At 37.1% G+C, this 20,880-nt stretch overlaps 2 protein-coding genes across 4 annotated transcripts; both read left to right on the plus strand.

Moving 5' to 3' along the window:
* Positions 1 to 629: 629 nt before the first annotated feature.
* On the plus strand, positions 630 to 6,048 carry si:ch73-264p11.1 (uncharacterized protein LOC100000923 homolog). Its single transcript, XM_066642442.1, has 4 exons — positions 630 to 964; positions 3,772 to 3,835; positions 4,523 to 4,685; positions 5,355 to 6,048. The coding sequence occupies exons 1-4, from the start codon at positions 822 to 824 to the stop codon at positions 5,393 to 5,395; spliced, it is 411 nt and encodes a 136-aa protein (XP_066498539.1). The 5' UTR covers positions 630 to 821; the 3' UTR covers positions 5,396 to 6,048.
* A 2,709-nt stretch (positions 6,049 to 8,757) lies between these two features.
* cip2a (cellular inhibitor of PP2A) lies at positions 8,758 to 20,552 on the plus strand. Of its 3 annotated transcripts, none has more exons than XM_066682476.1 (22): positions 8,758 to 8,813; positions 9,192 to 9,294; positions 10,962 to 11,109; positions 11,461 to 11,573; positions 12,209 to 12,303; positions 12,613 to 12,709; positions 12,830 to 12,952; positions 13,048 to 13,193; positions 13,282 to 13,357; positions 13,746 to 13,973; positions 14,509 to 14,668; positions 14,865 to 15,006; positions 15,399 to 15,498; positions 15,581 to 15,699; positions 16,797 to 16,977; positions 17,086 to 17,160; positions 17,257 to 17,367; positions 17,693 to 17,889; positions 18,747 to 18,860; positions 19,069 to 19,151; positions 19,286 to 19,404; positions 20,151 to 20,552. In XM_066682476.1, the coding sequence occupies exons 2-22, from the start codon at positions 9,193 to 9,195 to the stop codon at positions 20,301 to 20,303; spliced, it is 2,682 nt and encodes an 893-aa protein (XP_066538573.1). In that variant the 5' UTR covers positions 8,758 to 8,813; position 9,192; the 3' UTR covers positions 20,304 to 20,552. The 3 variants fall into 3 exon arrangements, with proteins under 3 accessions (XP_066538573.1, XP_066538593.1, XP_066538582.1); XM_066682496.1 differs by having other exon boundaries at positions 17,092 to 17,160; XM_066682485.1 differs by having other exon boundaries at positions 8,811 to 8,880.
* The last annotated feature ends 328 nt before the right edge of the window (positions 20,553 to 20,880 follow it).

Below are 20,880 nucleotides of genomic sequence, written 5' to 3' on the forward strand. Positions count from 1 at the left end.
TTATTAAATATGTAACGTAATAAATTATTTAATAAATGTCAGTAATATCTGTCTTATATGGCCATAAAGTTATGCTATGTCTATAGCCATCAGGCTGCTCTGCAAAAACAAGTGCAGTTTTCGCACCTAAAATGGCCACAAACATGTGCACAATCATAAATGACCACTATTTCCCCTGTTCATATTTGAAAGACCTTTAGAGCTTTCCATGTAGACTACAGTTACCTAAAATGAACACTGCAATATAAATGCCTTAATAATAAATATATTAAGCTACAGGAAAGTCAAGAAATGGAAATTAACCACAGTGGAAACTGAATAACCACACAGCAGGAAGAGATTCAGATGGAACTATATAGAAGCTTGTTTTTAATTGAATTAATAGAAAACTGATCATTGAAAACTTAAGTAAAGCATTAGATGTATCACCAATAACACATATAGTTATAAAATGCTATTATTTACCAGTTATTTGCTGTTTAATAAGGTAAATATGCACTGTCCATGTATGCAAATGTACAGACACAGACACACACACACGTTTCCTGTGTGAAAGCTTCAGGTGACGTTGCTGCTCTTTGCCACAATGTGTGCTGTGTGGTGGAAATAATACACAGTTTTAGCAAAGGGTTCCTCAAGCAGAATGTGTGTTTCATAGCGGAGTTTTCATAGCAGACTTTACACGAGTCTCATCATCTGCTTCTTTTTGACTGAATTTACGGTGTTACGGTGTTAGTATTTTTGTCAGTTCTGAAGTTCCTGCAGACTGGGAGAAGTTTCTTGGGGAGGGAGACACCCTGGCTACTTCATCCCAAAATCCAATGGGGGACATGGATCTTCCTTTCTACCATGGCCCAATCAACAAACAGAGATGTGAAGAACTCCTAGGCAAGAAGGGCAAAAATGGATCTTATCTCATCCGAGACAGTGAAACTATCCAAGGAGCTATGTGTCTCTGTGTTTAGTGAGTACCTTCTTTCTCTACTTGTCTGGCTGTGGGCTTATATTCTTTAATTGTCAAATGCTTTTTTTCTAAATACATCGGTTTTTATTCCAGTATTAGAAAGCATGCTGTTATATTGTTGTGTATGCAAGAGTATAGAAGAGAAAGCAAAAAAAAAATCAATCAATGTAACAATAAATTTCTCTATAAATAAATGTAGACAGGGCTGTTTAGTCCTTATTTCATGTTATTATGTAAAATGTAAAAGGCAAACAAAAATAGACTCTAAGATTCTTTTAACAGTGACAATAAACTGCCCACCGACACAGAACTAGCCTTCATTTTAACTGGTGCCGTCTCATCCATAATGCTGACGATTTGAGTTAAAACTCTCCAGCAGAGCATCAACAGACTCAGATTCTTATCCTGGTGTAATGTACATTTTGTTCATGAAAGTGTAGCTGTACAGTCTTATAAAATACTTGACTTGAAATGAGCTTATCTGCCCTTGATGTCCTGTGAGGCCCACATATCAAAAAACACATGTAAATTACACAGTAACAATATATACAAACTTAAAATTGGTGGTTTTTTAAAGGTATTTTGGTAAAGAAAATTGTTCTATATAGAACCCTGAACACTTGAATAACCTTTGGCATGATTAAATGGTTCTTGCATTGTGAATGGGTTCTTCAGACTGATGAAATATGTGCTATAGATTGTTCGATTTAGCACCTTTTGGAGAAGGGATCTATATGGCACCAGAAATGGTTCTTTTGTTGTAAAAAGCTTAACATCTTAACCCAAGAAAAACCCTTTTCAGTGCCAAATACAACCCTTTTCTGAAAGGTTCACATTCTTCATCAATCTGAAGAACTTTTTAATCATGCAAAAGGTTCTTTGGGTGTTCAGGGTTCTATATCAGTGATGGACAGTAACATAGTAAATGTAATTTGTTACAGTACTTTAGTTATTTTTGTGTATCTTATTTGTACTTTACTGGAGTATTTTTATTTATTTATTTATTTATTTTTGCTTTTTTACATTAAATTCACTACATTTCAAAGTCTTATATCTTACTATTTACTCCAACTCATTATTTTTCTCTCATGTGTGCATAAAAACAATTACATTTCGGAACAAATGTAGCATGTAATCACACCAATCAGGTCACAGCACACACTTTGTTAAAAAGAGTCTGTCTAGACAGAGCTCTAGAGCTCAGTGTCAGTGCAGCAGCATCGCATGCCAGTGGGAGTGCGTATGACAAAACAACGGATGAGAATTTAAACCTGCCACAGCATCTCTGGCATCATATGATGCTTTTAATATATTTCAGTGTCAGAATAATTAATGACATTGGATTGAAATATAGGTGAACCAAAAGTGACTCTGAAGTATTTTTACATAAAATGAGTCAATGAATCTAGGGTCTTGTTGCAAAACTGATAATAGGGCATTAGGGCCGTAATAAATCATGATACGTTTACTTTTGATACTTAAGTACATTTGACGGCAAATACTTTTGTACTTTTACCCGAGTGAAAATCTAAATGGAGGACATTTACTGGATAATGTTTTACCTTGGGTATCTGTACATTAAGTCAAGTATATAGAACCTTTTTTTTTTGTGCAATATGTGTGCATTCACACAAAGTATAATCATATAAAGAATGCTTAAGTGCCTGACAGTGAATTTATACTTAATTCATGACTGTCACAAGAGCTGTTCCTGTGCTGTGGTTCTTTCTAAAACCAATTTGGAACAGGTCTAAAGTTCTCCATGATGTAAAGTCATAAGCTAGTTAAAAACTTTGCTCTGAAAGGTTTTACAGTGAAAAATGTCCAGTGCAGTGATTTAATGGGGCTCAACACTGCAATATGCAATTTTATTCATTCATTCATTCATTGTCTGAATCTGTTTTTCCAGCTCAGGGTCGCGGTGGGTCCGGAGCCTACCCGCAAGGCAGGAACTGACCCTGGAGGAGGCTATGCAATATTAATGCACCAAATTACTTAATTTATCCTGATTCCAGTTCTGTAATCCTAACTGTCAGCTGGAACAGGCCTGAATTGTTCCCTTCGAGGATGCTCCACGACTCACAGCGTCAATAACTGGATGATGGGTAGCTAGATGAGATCTCAAATTTGACGTATGTCCCGTATCCCGTATCACAAAGATGAAGTGCTCCCAAACCGATGAAGCTGAATTTGGTTTTGTGAATCTGGGTTTGCTTCCATTGTTTTCATTTTATAATATTTGGGAAGAATTACGCTCTAAACTTTTTTTTTATAAACAAGTTTTAACACAAATTTATTTAACGTCCAATACACACACTAAATGGTAAACAAGTGACATGTATACACTGTGGTTGTGAGAGTTGCTTGTCATTCCCTAGTAATGGGCCTGTAATTAGTTTAAGAACTGGTGATGAGGCCAGGTTTTTTTTTAAAGATGTCTAATAGTGCCAGATTTTAGGACCAAAGGTACATAGTCAGTGGCTAAATATTGGTTAATGATACAAGAAGTAGGTGAATTTGAGCAGAGAAGATGGAATAGGGTCAAGGCTATGTGAGGCAAAATAAACCATGTCAAAATAGTGTGCAAAATGAGCTCCTCAAATGTGCTGTCTCTTAGTAGTTTATTGTGATGTTTGTGGTGATGTTTGTGACCCCACACAGCTTGACAGGACACACAGTAAAAGCAGAAACATATGAAGAAAATTTGCCTGTCATAAAATTATATAACTTGAAATGCTACCCTGCAGAAATATGTGTGTCCTACAGAGGTTATTGGCTTGACAATTGTCTGTTTTCTGTGCTAATAGCAAACAGAAAATTGTGTACACCTACAGGATACTACAAACAGTTACAGGACAGTACACGTTACAGGTGAGTCATACAAAATTGATTCTCTATTTTATCTGTCATTTTTTGTAATTGTCATGTCATATTTTCATCTTATTTTTTCAGAATACATTGCTTTACCCACAGATTTTCATTGAACATGTGAAATCATGTTATTAGGATAAGATAAAAGAGCTGTTCTGTGTGGTTTGAGGGGAAATGCTGTTCACATTGTTTGTAACACATCCACACCCCTTAAGAATTTAGCACATCTAAAACTTCCTTACTAAAAGTAACTAACCTGATGCCTGAGCATTTGGAGGTAAGGTTTTGTCCTGAAACCTTGTCCTGAAAACTTTGTCCTTGTCGAGATACACATGCGATGTTGTGATGAAAAAGCCTGAAAACTGCAAATTCTCAAAAGAAATGCATTGGTTCACTGAATATTTGGGTTAGTAAACTAAATGGCAGCATTTGTGTTACAGAATTTGTAAATGTGATTGTAATGTGTTTACTTTTTAACTATAACTATAAATAATATTTATATATTTATTTTATATAAAATATATATATATTTATTTTTTTGTATTTTTATGTAAAAAATGTATTCAAAACATGGATAAAGGCCAATTAACATCTGATGAATTTAGATTCGATTCAGAGATTTTTCACATCAAAGAAAAAAAATGAATGCCTTTAAATAAACTTGTCTTGCCATGTTTGTCTTTTCAGACCAGTTCAGGGACACAGGAGAAATATTTCAAAAACTTGCTGGAGCTTATTCATCACTATAAGAAGAGAAATCAAGGTTTGGCCACTCGATTACGGCATTCAGTAAAGAGGAAATCTATTGAGTCACCACCTGATCCAATCGATGATCAGCACGATTATGAAAGTGAGTAAACCTCCCAAGCTTAAACTGAACTTATTATGTGTGGTAAAAACTTGAGATAAGAAATACGTTTAAGATATTACTATAATATACTGTTTTGTCTAAGATGTGAGGTCTCTTTGTCTTACATATGACTAATAATAAAATGAACATATTTGGTGCCAGGAAATTTATTTTAATAAATTTTTGTAAATTTTGTAATTATTTTTGTTTTATCATTTATTTATATATATTTATTATTTAGCGATTTATGTATTTATTTCATATTGCTTGGTCTATTTTGGAATGTTAAAATTAGTTAACATGATGTTTACACTGCGTCAAATTCTTTTGATACATTATTTTTGTTCATATGGCCTGTAAATCATTTATATATTATCTATTTTCATTTATTGATGTGTCCTATTGTTATTGAAGTTTTTGAAGTATCTAATACAGTTCAAATTATTCTTGTATATTTTATATGTAATCACAATGTAAAAGTCTGTAGAAGAACACAAGCAGATGTTAGGGTCTCTAAAAATTACTTGTAGGATCACAGATGGTCTAGAACCAATCTTGATTATGACTCTATTTGACAGGTTATTTTTCTAAAGCCTACTAAGGTAATAAGGTTGAATTTCAGAGATTTTATTAACATCTGGTTTCTTTTTTCTTCTCATGCTCTCTCAGACGTAGATTCATCTGAATATGTGGTTGTCCTGCCGGACTGATTCATTGTCTTTGGGGTCAAGGTTGGAATTTAGGAATAAAAATACCCGTTATCCACTATAAACTGTACACATAAATGCTTAGTACAGAGTTTTATTTACTATGTCAAAAAACAAGCTTTAAGCCACATAGTAATTATTATTATTATAATTATTAGTATTTTTATGTTTTGTAAACATGTAAATAAACTTGTGACCTTTGTGCTTCTTTGTGGGTACATTAACATTGTCTGACTTCTCAGCCGGAAAATGAGCAAAGCCTAAGACAAGCTTGATTTCTGTCTTGACAGTCTTACAGCAGCTGTCATCTCACAAATCTGATTCAACTCACTGAGCAAACTACAGGTTCATTAAAATGAATCAAATATGCCAAAGCAATGCCACTTCATTGGAACATAAATGTTAAAACCTTTAGTAAGCTTTAATGTACTTAAAAAATTAAATTATTGTTAAATATTGTTGAAATCATAACAGTATGAGAATCATGTTATTTTCATTACTCCTGTACATATCTCCAACAGAACTATATCAACCATGTGTGATTTTGATCATTTGTGACTTCACAGATGGCTTGTGAATAGATGTAAATGGGATGCTCCTGCTGATTTTATTCTGAATGTGTTTGGTTTATTTATACAGATGTGCTGTTTATTTTTTGCCAAATAAACTGTGTCATTAAGGGCTTGCTATGTTTTATTGCATTTTTTTATGTTTTGTTCATTCCATGTTTTCAAGTGTTACCGTGTTTCCCCGAAAGTAAGACAGTGTCTTACATTCTTTTTACCCCTGAAAGTCCCACTATGTCTTACTTTCGGGGTATGTCTTATATTTGTAAAAAATGTCGATTTTTGTTTTAACCATAAAATTAACATTTATTAACAACCTGAACAGTATGGTATTCACCATAAAACAGTTTTATAAAAGCAAGTGCCAAGAATGTCTTGTTACAACCGTATCATGACGGTATTTCCATGTATAACATGTAAAACAATGAAAAACGGTAAGAACGAACAGTTTGAATATGTTATACTGGAAGATAAAACAGATAAGCACTATGGCTTATATTTTCCCAACGTACAGTTTACTATGTCTTACTTTCGGGGTACGTCTTACATTAGCCGACCCCCCTAAAACCCACACTGTGTCTTACTATCGGGGGTGTCTTACTATCGGGGAAACACGGTAGAAGCTGAGTAAAGATTTTGTTTGTACTGTATTGCCAACAATATTAATAACTCTTTTTCTTTTGCAATGTGTTGATTCAATGAAACAAAGAAAAGATCATTTTCAAAACCTGTAGACAAAAACATAATCTGATGGATTTTATGGGTAGTTTGCCAGCTTACATTTCTTATTGCTGTCCTAGACTAAGCAAAAATTGATAAAGATTTCAGAAGCAGCAAATTCTATATTACAAATTATGGATATCAGATGAGGAAGGTAGAAAACATGCAGGCTTGATGTTTCCGTCTGTTTATTTCTTATAAAAATGCTAAACGCCACAGGGTATAAACAAAGGTGTGTGTACCATTGTGATACATCACATTTCCTTTTAATCACACTCTTGAATTTTTTGGGAACTAAGGATTCTGATTGTTTCAGTGTTGTGAGAGGCCACAGTACATTTTTACTGTTATTTCATTTTCTCTTCATGGTAGGCCATTGGAGACTGAATGTGGTAAATTTACCTCATGTCTAGAGCGTGAGGAAATAGAGCTTATAAGGGAGATGCTACGCCATTCATCAACTTCTTGATGAAGTATTCTGTCCCACCTTAAATAGTACAAAAGTTGCGCTGCAGAGCCTCAGGCACTTGAAAGTAACCGTGTAACCTGTTTATTTCTTATAAAAATGCTAAATGCCACAGAGTATAAACAAAGATGTGTGTACCGTTGTGATACATTTCCTTTTAATCACACTCTTGAATTTTTTGGGAACTATTCTGATTGTTGCAGTGTTGTGAGAGGCCATAGTATATTTTCTCTTCATGGTAGGCCATTGGAAACAAGTAATCTAGTCTTGCACTCTGTGGCTTCGAACCATGCTGTTTTAGCACATGCAAAATGTGGTCTAGCATGCTCTTGCTGAAAGAACCATGGAAGTCACTGAAAAAACATTTTGCTTTGATGGTAGCCTATATCTCCTTAAATTCCCAATAAACACTGCTATGTCAATGTTACTTTCACATATATCATTGCTGTCCAAATAAAAACATGTATCTGTCAAACTTTAAAGGAGAAGGGAAAACCATTTTTCAGAGGAAGTCAATATAAGATGTTATTCCAGGTAATTTTGGAGCATTTCTATTGGTTTATTCATCGTGAAATGTTTGCACAATGTGAAGGTCAGCCGTTGCCTTCAAATGTTGAAGTAAATTTAAAACTCACAAAAATGAAGATACGTTTTTGTTTGTGCAGCGATAATATGCAAGTCAACCATGGACACAGCACTTCTTTTACAATAAAATGTTGAGTAGACAAAGAAAGAAAGACCTATGTTCCTTGAAATCTTGCACTAAACAAGACAAATCTATTTATATAGCACATTTCATACATGCTGATAATTCAATATACATTACAAAATAAAGGAAAACAATACATATGTGAAAGAAAAAAACGTATAAAAGTGCAAAAAAAAAATTTTGTTTTGAATTCCCTCATAAAGTTTGACAGAAAGTGGTAACTGGTGAATGCCTCATTTTATATTAAGATGTACATTAAGATACATTAAGATGTGACATATATTCTATACACTTCTTTCACTCATTTTTCCAGTCTGCACCATTAATCATTACACACTTATTTATCAGGGTTTTATATTAATAAATGACAAAACTCAGTGGTGCGCAGTCGATACAGTTACAAGAACAAGGAATCAGTAACTTAAAAAAAACAATACATTTTAACTTATTAAAGGTTGATTATCCAAACTTTTACACCTGCAATTATTAATATATAGTCGATTCTGTGTTGTATCTTAAGTTAGTCAAATATAAATTTGCTTAATTGTGCATTGTGTTTGCACTTAATTGTGCAATTGTGCAAGTATTCTTTTTATAAATTGTTTACTGAATAGAATGTTTTTACTAACAGTTGGCATTGTACCCAAACTTTTGAATGCGGGTGTAACGGAAAATGCGTAACCATACGTAACCATAGTTTCCGTGGTTGTGTCGACGCTATTTTCAAGATAGGGGTGGTTGTATATTTTGAGGTATGCATAAAACACCAGAAGAAGTTAAACAACGAACGAATTAAACCGTTCGTTGTAATACGACCTCAACAATGTCATATAACCACAAATATGATGCATTTTATCTCTTATAAAGTGGAATTATTTCTCCATGCTCCCCCTTTGCCTGTCATGAACTGTTCCAGTATTTTGAAGTGGAAAGCGGGAGAAGCCGGAGTCGAAGAAACAGGTTTTGGGACAAAATTAAATAAATAAAATTTGTTTAACATTTGTTCTCGCTCTGTATTATGTAAGGAGTAAGTAAGAACTTGACTGAATGCGGTAAACTTAGCTCAGGTCTAGAGCGCGAGGAAATAGAGCCGACGCTACGCTATTCGTCAGCTTCTTGATGAAAATTTCCGTCCCACCTTAAATAGCACAACAGTTGCGCTGGGGAGCCTCTGGCACTTGAAAGTAACTGTGGTACCATTTAAGGTGGAACGAACAATTTCAACAATAATTTTTAGTAAAGGAAGCTAGCTTGAGCCTCGTTGATTTATCCCCTAAATTATAGTAACAGACGCGTCTTTTTTGATCTTTTAAATCCAGCAACTGCTTTATTTCACAGGATGGACGTGACAACGTGTCTGAAATCTCTGCTTCTGGCCATTCGGCAATACAAAAACAGCAGAAACACCTTAAACTCAGCCCAGCTGCAGAAACAGATAGAAGTGAGTTGATGTTTATATCTTAAACCTCTTACTGATACAATAAAACCCCAATGTGCAATGAGAGTTTTAAATCGTTTTCTAAATGTATTTATTTTACCTTAAATGGGGTATGCTATTGCAATATTAACGTATGTCTTTTCATGTATTTTCTTAAGACGTGTGTGGACCGATCAGGCAAAACGTTTGAATTAACTCTTTTCTAAACTCGTTGTCCATTTTATCAGCTAACCGATCGTATAATTCAATTATAATGCTAACGTTACAGTCACAAGCAGCAGATCATCGGTTGCGATGCATACATTATATCCACTTTCACATTGTTCTTCAGTGGCCAGGACCTCGACAGGGAACTCTACAGTGCAGGTATGATTTGGCTGGTGGATCGTCCTCAGCGCTGCAGTGACATTGACATGACAGCGATGTGTTAGTGACGGCGTTGTACTGTCAGGAACTCCAGCAGTACGGCTGTGTCTGATTTACTTGTACCAGTGCAACACACCCCAACAGTCCACCTTGTCAATGTCACTTTGCTGGCACAGTGCTGGCAACGATCCATTTCCCAAATAATTGAAGAACCGACTGAAAGGGGTTTACAATGTATGTGGCCACATATGAACTGCAGTTATTTATTGTCTGTAACCGCTTGTCAAGTTCAGGGTCACGGTGGGTCCGGAGCTTACCCGGAATAACTGGGCGCAAGGCAGGAGTACAACCTGGAGGGTGCGCCAGTCCTTCACAGGGCAACACACACACTCACACCCATGGACACTTTTGAGTCACTTTTGATTTTTGAACCGTGGGAGGAAACACACACTGACACAGGGAGAACACACCAATCTCCTCACAGACAGTCAGCCGGAGCGGGACCTGAACTCGCAGCCTTCAGGTCCCTGGAGTTGCATGACTGCGACACTACCTACTGCGCCACCTCAACTGCAGTCGATAATTGGACATTTTTAAAGGGCTGTATTGTGAAGGGATCAAGTTAAATGGAAAATGGGTGTTGAAAGAATTTCTTTTTAACATTAAGGAACCTCACCTGCTATTCAGTGTTTCATATTATCAATATGACCTTGTTACACTGTAAGTATAGCTTGTAATATGGTAAGAACATATTTTGAGGGATTAAGCCATAATTCACACATACAAAGTCAGTTTTACTATAAAATGAGCTATTCTGCAATCCCAAGTAAATATATTGAGAATATATAAATATTTGGAAATTTGATGTCATATTTTGCATACTGCTGCCCGAAATATTCATTCATTCATTATCTGTAAGCGCTTATCCAATTCAGGGGGCGCGGTGGGTCCAGAGCCTACCTGGAATCATTGGGCTCAAGACGGGAATACATCCTGGAGGGGGCGCCAGTCCTTCACAGGGCAACACACACACTGATCAAAAATTCAAACAGGTTTACCAGTAAACACTAGTAGAAATGTTTAAATTTTGAGGCACAACAGTTGAATTTTCTACTTTATGTAAGTAATCTGGCTTGTTCTATTTTTGCACTGTTCAAGACTATTAGTTTTCACTTTCATATATTGATAATATTTGGGGTAGGGGGAAATTGTGTAAATTATATTTTATGCTGACTCATTCGGTTCCATTTAGTAACATGGCTGTGCACTGATCTCCTATTCTCTGTGTTTTTTTCCCCCTATAGGATGTGTCAGGTCTTAAATGCTCCAGATTCTTAACCTCAGGGCAAGTCCTTCCCAGTGAGTGTTTGAGTGGTTTGCTTGAAGTAGCTGGAGATCCAAACACCAGCCATGCCCTCACTGGAACCATTCTATCTCTGTTGGCCCAATTAGGTACTTCAAGAGTCTTCTGTTATGGGTCCCTTAAACTGCCATTATGCTCTCCAGAAAAAAGGATTATTGCCAGTTAGCATGAGGTTTAGCACATCTGAGTTATGCAATTCAGTAATGTTTTAGTACTGAATCAAGAAATTGGTACACTCTGTGGTATATGTACTAAATATGGCTGTACAAGCAAGGCATTTTTAAGCTATTTATATTATGAATGATGTCAAAATTCATGTCTTGACTTCAGAAGTCCTAAAGATCATAACATGTGTATGTTACCGACTGGTAATCTAGTGAAGGAGGTAAAATAAAAAATAATTGTGATATTACCTAAAGACATATTCTTTCCTTTACCAGTGTCTGAAGATGAAAGTAAAGAAGCCCTACACAGTAGTTATAATATTGTGGGCACGTTGGCTGCCATAGTCCACTGGAACAGAGCCACCCCACAGGAGCCTATTGTATTGCAGGTAAAGAGTCACATAAACCGTATTTGCATTGCTAGTCATTTCCAGACATTTCATTAAATTGAAGTACTTTTCACTAAAACATGTTTTAAGATAAACTAAAAGTATCATGCTCAAATGACTCACCTCGGAAGTTGTGTATGTTGTATTTGTGGCTTACCTCACCCTTTAGTTCTTTGTAGGCTATTGACGTCAAAATATTTTATATGTCATATATTAATATGTTCCTTGTATTGTCCTTTTTTCATTTCTTATTATATCAAATTCAGAATCATCTGAGTTTAATTTTCCCTCTTTTTTCATGAAAGAACATACAGGATGATTATAGAATTGTTATAATTATATAAAAAAAATCTTAAATATATAGGATATTAGAAATAATACAATTAATTACAAAGCACAATGTTTAATATTAAAATATTTGATCTAAAATAATATATGAATTTAATAGATGCTTTTTTTGTTAGTTTTTTAGTCCTTTATGGTGGTTTAAATGTAAAGGGAACAAGTCGCTGGAATTAATGATAGCATTGTAAGCACTGAAGTGATAAGCTTCTTACGTATTTGAAGTTGTGTCTTAATGTGAGAACAAGAGACGAGTTTCCTTTTTAATCTGATAAATAATTTGTTTTCTCCAGTGTCTTCAGGTCTTGCAGTGGCTTACTTACAACATGAGAATGCTTCATTGTGCCTCACATGTAGATGAGCTCCTTGGTTTTCTCATGATTAATGTGTAAGGTTTATTTTTTAATATTCTGCATATATTTACTAAGGTTAACAAAGGGCTTAGATGTGACATTCTAAAAGTCTTTTATTTGTAATGGCCTTTTGCTAGCACATTTCACTCTTTCCTGTTCTTGTGGTGGTTTTAGCAAAACCACAGCCTTGCTGGTCATGTTGTCTTGTTATGTGCTGTATGAACAAGACTAAACTTTTGAAAGCCAATTATAAAATTAGAATAATGGGATGTGGGTTATAAACACTTTAAAACGCGGTGTGAAATTAAACAGAGCTGTCCTTTTGACTGTTTTTTAAATTTCAGCCAATCTAATAATGATGACATCACCAAGCCCTGCTTGGGTCTGATGGCCAATCTGTGTCGACATAACCTGTCTGTGCAGAGTCATATCAAGTCTCAGGTAGGAGCCATTTGAACATATTAAACTGTTATAAGAAACGCTATTTAAATTTACTTATTGATGATTTTCTGTTTGTTTAGTATTAAAATTATTTTCACAAATCTCTTTTCTGTTTTGCAGAGCAATGTAAAGGCTTTCTACAGGGCCTTAATTAATTTCCTTGGCCATAACTGTCTGACAGTGGTAGTCTTTGCACTGTCAATTTTATCGAGTTTAACCCTCAATGAGGAAGTGGGCCAGAAGGTAGCAAGACAGTTCTAATTTTAGCATGTTATTCTGTGGTGTTGCACTGTTGTATTTCTTAAATATTTTATTATTTTATGGTTCTTTTATTGTAGCTGTTCAATGCTAAGAACATCCACCAAACCTTCCAGCTGATCTTCAACATCACAGTCAATGGCGATGGCACTCTTACTAGGAATTATGCTGTTGACTTACTTGTGGACCTCCTCAAAAATCCCAAGATTGCTGACTACCTCACAAAGTAGGTCTAGCAGCCTGGTCTGGTATAGGAATAAAAACTCATTATGAATTACTGGGATTTAATTTAATGTCATTCTGTCCGTTTAAAGCTATAAGCATCTTCCCGTCTGCTTGAATGAGGTTGTTGGATTACTTCATGGGAAAGACCCAGATACTGCAGTCAAGGTGAACTTTTTTCTTTATCAAAAAGAAAGATTTATAATGTGATGTCGACCGATTTATACTTATTTATACGTATTCCAAGATATGGGTCTCAGTGTTGTAGATTCTTAACATTTTAAACCTTTAATACTTTTTAGAACAATGCTAAAGCTAATTTTAAATATGTTCACTTTTGCCTTTTTTTAATTTCATATAAATGAGAACATTTACTTGAATACTATATAACAGTATATTTATGTATACTTAAATTCCTTCTTGTGTTGTATAACAGTGTATTATTATTTGATAGTAGACACTATAACAATATAAAGTGTAATTTATATTCCCTGTCCCTAAATGAAAAAGCAAGCCCCCTTCTGTTATTTTAGAAAGAATAAATGTTTTTTTGTAGGTGCTGGAGCTCCTTGTATCTCTGTGCTCAGTGGATGCCTTGCGGAGGCTCATCTGTGAGACAATGCTTCGACCTCCATCCCTGCGTCTTCAGCCTGGGGTCAAGAGCGGTGCACAGAGAAGAGGACCAGAACCCTGTCTGGACCTCCTCCAGTGGGCCACAGGACCACTACAAGGACCAGAACAGTGTTCCCTGCTGGCACTGGCACTGCTCACTGAGTTGTTTGAGGTATGTAAACAGTCATATATATGTCAGAAAGCCAACAGTATGTAATCTCTCTCTCTCTCTCTCTCTCTCTCTCTCTCTCTCTCTCTCTCTCTCTCTCTCGCTCTCTCTCACTCGCTCTCTTTTACGCTCGTTCTCTCTCTCTCTCTCTCTCTCGCGGTCTCTCTCGTGCTCTCTCTGTCTCTCTTGCGGTCTCTCTCATTCTCTCTCTCTCTCTCTCTCTCGCTCTCTCTCTCTATCTATCTATATATATCCCTGTTTAGTCATTTTATTGTGACCCCTGTTTTGCCCTTGATTTCATATCTGTATGAATGCTGTATGAATGTGAGAGCTGTATTGGATGTTATGACCAGTCTGTGTTTTTCTGTGCACATGAATAAACAATGTTCTGCAAATATGAATCATATGATGCAAAAATTTCAGGTACATTATAGTTTATATTATATTATATTTTGAATGGAATTATGAAATTAGACAATTCTATGTGATATGACATCTGAGGGGTTCTTTTTTACTGTGCCTTTTTAACAACCCTCAGGAAGTGGTGGATTCAGCCTTGTCTGGTTCAACTCACACGTTTGTTGAGCTTCTGCTGCCAGCACTGCAGGGTTTGCTGCAGGCTCCAGAGCCCAGGGAAGGAGAGCAGCTGCTGAAGAGGCACTGTGTGAGAGCAGGACGTGCCATGGATCTTCTGCTAGATATCCAAATTCATATTAGACATAATCATTTACAGTTTTCCTGTTCACTGGTACCCAAGCCACGGTGTTTAAGTAGTGTTCAAATAGTTTGCCAAACAGTGTTAGAAACTTCATAAGCAATTTGTTGATTTGCCATGCACTGTCCATTACATGTTAGTTATAGGCTAAGAAATGTTTAGGTCCTTAACATGTCCACTGCTGTGTGGAGAAGACTTTTTGAAGACCCTGGTATCACAGCACATGACCTCAGAGCTGTGTGCATCACAGGTGGAACTGCTGCTCTCCAACACACAGGACTTTGTCAGCTCTAATGGCTCCAGCACTGATTCACGGCTCAGGTACGCAGAACAAGTGCTACTAAACTGATTCACGTTGTCTGATAGCTAAGATGGGCCAGGATCAGGGAAACATCAACCTCTCAGCTCTGCTAAAAAGGTTGGTGCACCAAAATGATCAGTTGTAACAAAATGACCAGTATTTCAGGTGAGAAATATCATTTCAAAATGTTTTACATCGGTTGCTTGATTCAAATTTTATATTCAAATTTGTAGCCTATATGAGTATTCCCTCTGTGTAACATAGTAGCTGCCTGGCATACATTGCTTTGGACAGAGACATCAGTATTCATGTGGTGTAGTGTCACTGTTATTTAATGACCTTACAGATTCTAAAAACAATTGTGCATAGTTAATGAACTGCACATAATTAGTCTCTGCTTCTGCTTTTGCAGCCAGGTTTGCGCTGAGACTGTCCTGAAGACTCTGGAGCTGATGAGCCAGCTAAAACAGCACGTGGCTGAGATGGAGACATGCTTTTACCAAATTCTGCAGGTAGAACATACAAGCTTCTCTGTGTGCTTAAATATGTTTGCAGAATAGCATTTCACATGCTAATCATCTTTTCCTATTGAAGGACCACCGTATTGTGATGCCCCTCTCACTGGCCCTCACGTCTAACCACAGAGAGCATGTGCAGACTGCGCTGCGTATTCTCTTTGAAGCCGCTCCACTGCCCCATTTCCCTGCTGTGCTGTAAGTAAAAAATACCTAGTGTTGGTTTCAGGTTCGATTACAGCAAATGAAACACACATATGGCATATAATTTTTCAGATATTTCTCTAGACATGTTTCACAAAACACCATGCAAAGCACAGTTTGGAAAAAACAAAGAAGACTGTAAAATAAAGTTTCTTGCCTAAATATTTAAAGCTTCACAGCAAATATTCTTTATACAGTTTGTCACGTAATTTGACAAAACGTTGCTCATACTGAGGCTAATTTAAGAAACTATTTATTATTTATAATTCTTCTGATTCAAATGCACAATACAGTGTACACTTCTTTATGGTTCCCATTGGCATCTACAGCTAAATTCCAGAGCAACCCCCAATCATGAAAAAACACTTCTCCAAAATTATAGCTGTATAGGAGAAGAATGTCAGTGTAAAAAGGTTTTATTCCAAGTAATTTTGGAGCATTTCCCTTTGTCTATTCATTATGACATTCTCACACAATGTGAAGGACGGCTTCGGTGCACAAATTATGCAGTAAACTAAAAATCAACAAAATGACATGCACATTTGTCTTTGGGTTGCCATAAGTAAAGCATGTGGAGGTGATTTTGAAACATGCTAACATTAAAAGACAATATTAAAACATTCATTCATTGTCTGTAAGCGCTTATCCAGTTCAGGGTCGCGGTGGGTCCAGAGCCTACCTGGAATCATTGGGCGCAAGGCAGGAACACACCCTGGAGGGGGCGCCAGTCCTTCACAGGGCAACACAGACACACACACATTCACTCACACACACGGACACTTTTGAGTCGCCAATCAACCTACCAACGTGTGTTTTTGGACTGAGGGAGGAAACCGGAGCACCCGGAGGAAACCCACGCGGACACGGGGAGAACACACCACACTCCTCACAGACAGTCACCCGGAGCAGGAATCGAACCCACAACCTCCAAGTCCCTGGAGCTGTGTGACTGCGACACTACCTGCTGTTTCAGGGTCATTGTCTGAAAGGAGTTTGGTGTGCTCTCATTGTATCTGTGTGGGTTTCTTTAGGGAGCTCATGTTTCTTCTAGCAAAAGATCTTAAAATTCCAGTATGTATTCTCCTTTTCAGTCTAGGTGAAAGCATGGCTGCCAATAATGCTTACCAGCAGAGGGAGACAGAGCTGGCAACCAGAGGTGGTGCTGTCCAAGAGGATGGAGTCACAATTGGGAAGAGTTTTTGTACTGGCCCTAGCAGCCCATCTCGCCAGAACATAGACAGCCTGATAGAGAAGCTCCAGAGTGGCATGCAGGTGCGTGTGTGTTTCTCAGGGGATGGTTGGGTGAGAGGTTTCAGGTGAATCTGGTGAGTGTCTTGAATGTGTGCCTATTTGCTGGCGTCTCTCTTACTTTTATTCCAGTTTCAGGAGCCGATGAAAGACGTGCACGTCTCTGAGATTATTGATGTCTACGAACAGAAAATCTCTGCTCTGGCAGTAAGTTTCTCTGTAGAGTATTCTGTATGTTATTGAGTAAGGCTCTGTGCAGGTCCTCATACAATGTCTATTTGTATGTTTTGTGTGTGTGCGCAGTCAAAGGAGGGACGCTTGCAGGATTTGTTGGAGGCCAAAGCTCTGGCTCTGTCTCAGGCTGACAGACTCATCGCTCAGTATCGCTGCCAGAGAGCACAAGCAGAGGCTGAGGTTAGGGAACTCTGTTTGTATGTGTGAGATTTTGGGACATTGGTCCTGTGGGGGTCTTGACAATTGAAGATCAGGGTGAAATGGGGATAAGAAAGTATGCAGAGAAGCAGGTGGACTACAGTCTGTAATTGTAGAACTACCATGTTCTTGTGCATGGTCATTCATGATCATTGTGTGTGTGTGTCAGAGAGAGAGAGAGAGAGAGAGGCTATGCCAAACATCAAAGATATAATATAAATGTGTATGTATAGATATGAAACCTTTTCATTTATTAGTCAAAAACTGCTTTATCTTTCTATCTCTCTCATGGTTTGTTTGTTTGCAGGCACGGAAACTGGCATCTTTGCTGAAGGAGACTGAGAGGAGGAAGGAGGAATTGCAGGGTGAGCTGAGTGAGCAGGTCCTGGAAGTGGAGAAGCTGAAGATAGATAGCCAACAGCTCCTGCAGCACAATAGCAGACTGCAGACTGTGTCTGATGAACACCAGAACCTAAAGGGCACCTACAACCAATTACTCAGCAGGTCCTCATATCTATCTTTATAAATGCAAACTTTCCACATTTTCACAAAACAGAATCTTCTATTAATTAAACACAGCACCCAGCTGCTCACTGTCATTTGACGACTCACAGACATCATATTTGTTTATTTCTTGTGTTGTTGTTGAATCATATCTGAGATATTGTTACAGAAATGGGAAAAAAGAGAGCCATGATTTGTGACCTATATTTTTGCATATTTTTTTTTTTTATTAACATTTGTACCTAAAAAAAAGGCTGACAATCAGCTACCATGCTGTATTTTTCTGAGACTGATTGTCTGGACAGATCAGCGAAGTAACATTTGTTTATTTTAATATCAATAATAGACTTAATTTCTAGAACAATGATGTTTAGCAGTTTTTGCCAACATTGATCTATGGCTGTTTAAGTCAAACCTGGTCCCGGAGGCACCCTGCCCTGCACGTTTCAACATTCCCACAGCAACTCTGAAAGATCTTGTTCATTAACTGATTAGTTGAAACCTCCAGGAGCAGGGATAAGAAACACTGATCAATCAAAGATTGAAAGATTGAATCAATGCAAAGATACTGAACAAACTGAGCACTACTACAGGGCATTTATTTATGAATTTGTCACTGCTCCTCAGTTGTTGTGTCTGTCTCCCACATATGGTTATAAAATAGTTCTGAAACCACTGACGTGTAGTACTGAAGAAAAATTCCATTGGTGTTATATTTTGTCATTTAGTAAGCCTCCCACTCTTCCACTAGTGAAGCACACACCGTCTTGTCATGTGCAATGTGGGCAGAATTTCCAAACATTGCAGTGAGTCATGTGTGTTTATGTGTCTGCGTGTGACTGGGATGTGCTCTGTAGGTACAATAAAAATGAGGGAATGCTGAAGGAACTCCAAGCTGCCCATATCTCTCTTACCCAACAGGCTGAGGCCTTGAAGAAGAGTAACGAGGGGCTGATACTGCAACAAGAGAGGTCAGTCTGGGTCAGTGCCCATGCCTCTTCTCTTCTTGATGGATATTCATCAAAGAAATAAGAATTTCCTTTAATAAAATCAGTTAATGTCATGCCTTTTCACATGACACACCCTAATGCTCATTAGAAGGAGTTTAATGTCTTTTCTACATGTGCACGGCCATAGTGGTTAAGGTGTGAAACCACCAGATGTGTATTTTCTGCACAGGCTGTCTGCAGAGTTGGTACAGAAAGAGCAGCACATCGCAGCCCTAGAGGAAACGGTGCAAGAGAAATGTGGCATCATCGCTGGTGAGGCAGCATGAAAGTGTTACATGCAGTGGAAGTATATGTGGTCTAATCTGGGGTTTGTTGTGTCTGAGGGAGTGTGTGAAGGTGTATGGAAGACTGGGGGTTTTTGGAAGTAATGGCGCATTGTGTGACAGGTTTACAGGCTGAGATGAGAAAACAGGAGGAGCAAGCCTGCGAGATGGAAGAGAGCATGAACATCCTGAGAAAAGAGCTCAGTAAAACTGAGCAAGCCCGGAAAGATGCCAGCATCAAGGTGTGGTGGCTTCATCTACCTTTAAAATGACTATACCTCATTTTCAAGGCTGTTATATTTTTTTTTATTATTTGGATTGGAGCACTACATTTTCTTGTTTAACTGTACCTTAAAAAGACATCAGCTGTTTCTCAGTGTACGTTCTTGGGTGTTCTTATGTTTTCGTATTCTTCACAGCCCTAGTACTGTTCCATTTAAAAGCACATCTAGCCAAGTACAGTCTAAATCCCTGGATGTATTATTGCTCCGACCATAATATCGAGGATGCACTGGGATGAGACATCTGTAGACTAGCGAATGTCAGATATCCCAGAATGCATTTCACACCGACCTCAGCACGATGGCTTTTTTCCTGCCACTGAGAAGGTGACTCAAGTGTGATATACTGAGAATTACAGATTGTCCATACAGCGTCCTCCCGTCCTCAAGAGTCGAACTCGCCAAGTTTGTTCTGCTAATTAAAGCAGTTCAAACTTGACATACATTTTACTGAGAAACAGCTATAGTTTTATTATGTAATGATTGCATCTGTTGGTTTTACTGCATTTGTAACCCTATAATGGTAACTTTGGTAGTCCTTGTTCAATTTCTTGCATATGTAAATGTGTATGTACCAATATAATTCAAATTGGAGCCTTTTTTAATTTATAAAAGTGAGTATATCACACAATTGTTGATACATTTTATGCTATTCTAAGGAGGTTTTTAAATAGCATATACACAATTAATCTTGATGTGTTCCGTAGGCTTCTTCTCTGGAGCTGCAGAAAACTCAGCTGGAAGCAAAGCTACAAAAGAAGGAGGAGGAGCTGAGCAAGCACACGCAGATGATTGCCATGATCCACAGCCTCAGCAGTGGCAAGCTTAAGGCTGACACCACAGCAAACCTTTCACTGTGAGGTATACATTTACTCAGAGATACCTCATACATCACAAAACACTGCAGTTTGCACATAAACTTAACTCACAGAAGTGAACACACAAAATCACTTTTAAATGCAATGTGCAAATTTTCACAGTACTAATAAATTTACACTGTGACACATTTTTAATATCTTTTTTTATATATATTTAGATCCACTCCAGTATGAGTTGTCTGTATATTATACATGTCTTTCTCTTAAATTATGTTTTAAAATAAATAAATTCATTTTTTCAAAGCCAAATATTTGTCAGACATTGAAGGTGTTCTCAAATATAAAATGAACTCTGGGATACAAACCAGTTAAAACCAGGTAGAAATGATAGTTTAACAACACTTGTACAAGGTCCCTTTTAAAATCACTTTGAAATTGAATCTGAGTGAAAATACTGATAATGAAAACTAAGTTTAAAACTTACCTTGAGTACAAATAAATCACTGGAAGTGATTTAACAATTTTGACTGTAGATAGAGGTACAGCTTGGGACAAAAAGCTTTGATATTTTAGTTTATTTGAATGAAAAAATGTCAAGAAAACTGACAAGTGAATATTT

Source organism: Hoplias malabaricus, chromosome 1 (assembly GCF_029633855.1).
Source record: "Hoplias malabaricus isolate fHopMal1 chromosome 1, fHopMal1.hap1, whole genome shotgun sequence".
Classification (NCBI taxonomy): domain Eukaryota; kingdom Metazoa; phylum Chordata; class Actinopteri; order Characiformes; family Erythrinidae; genus Hoplias; species Hoplias malabaricus.

Excerpts from the sequence above, each read along its gene's own strand:
- cip2a (XM_066682476.1), top strand. The coding sequence starts at position 9,193 with ATGGACGTGACAACGTGTCTGAAATCTCTGCTTCTGGCCATTCGGCAA. Across the intron at positions 9,295-10,961 it reads AGCTGCAGAAACAGATAGAA|GATGTGTCAGGTCTTAAATG; the intron begins GTGAGTTGATGT and ends TTCCCCCTATAG. Across the intron at positions 17,161-17,256 it reads AGAAAATCTCTGCTCTGGCA|TCAAAGGAGGGACGCTTGCA; the intron begins GTAAGTTTCTCT and ends GTGTGTGCGCAG.
- si:ch73-264p11.1 (XM_066642442.1), top strand. The coding sequence starts at position 822 with ATGGGGGACATGGATCTTCCTTTCTACCATGGCCCAATCAACAAACAG. Across the intron at positions 3,836-4,522 it reads CAGGACAGTACACGTTACAG|ACCAGTTCAGGGACACAGGA; the intron begins GTGAGTCATACA and ends TTGTCTTTTCAG. Across the intron at positions 4,686-5,354 it reads TGATCAGCACGATTATGAAA|ACGTAGATTCATCTGAATAT; the intron begins GTGAGTAAACCT and ends ATGCTCTCTCAG.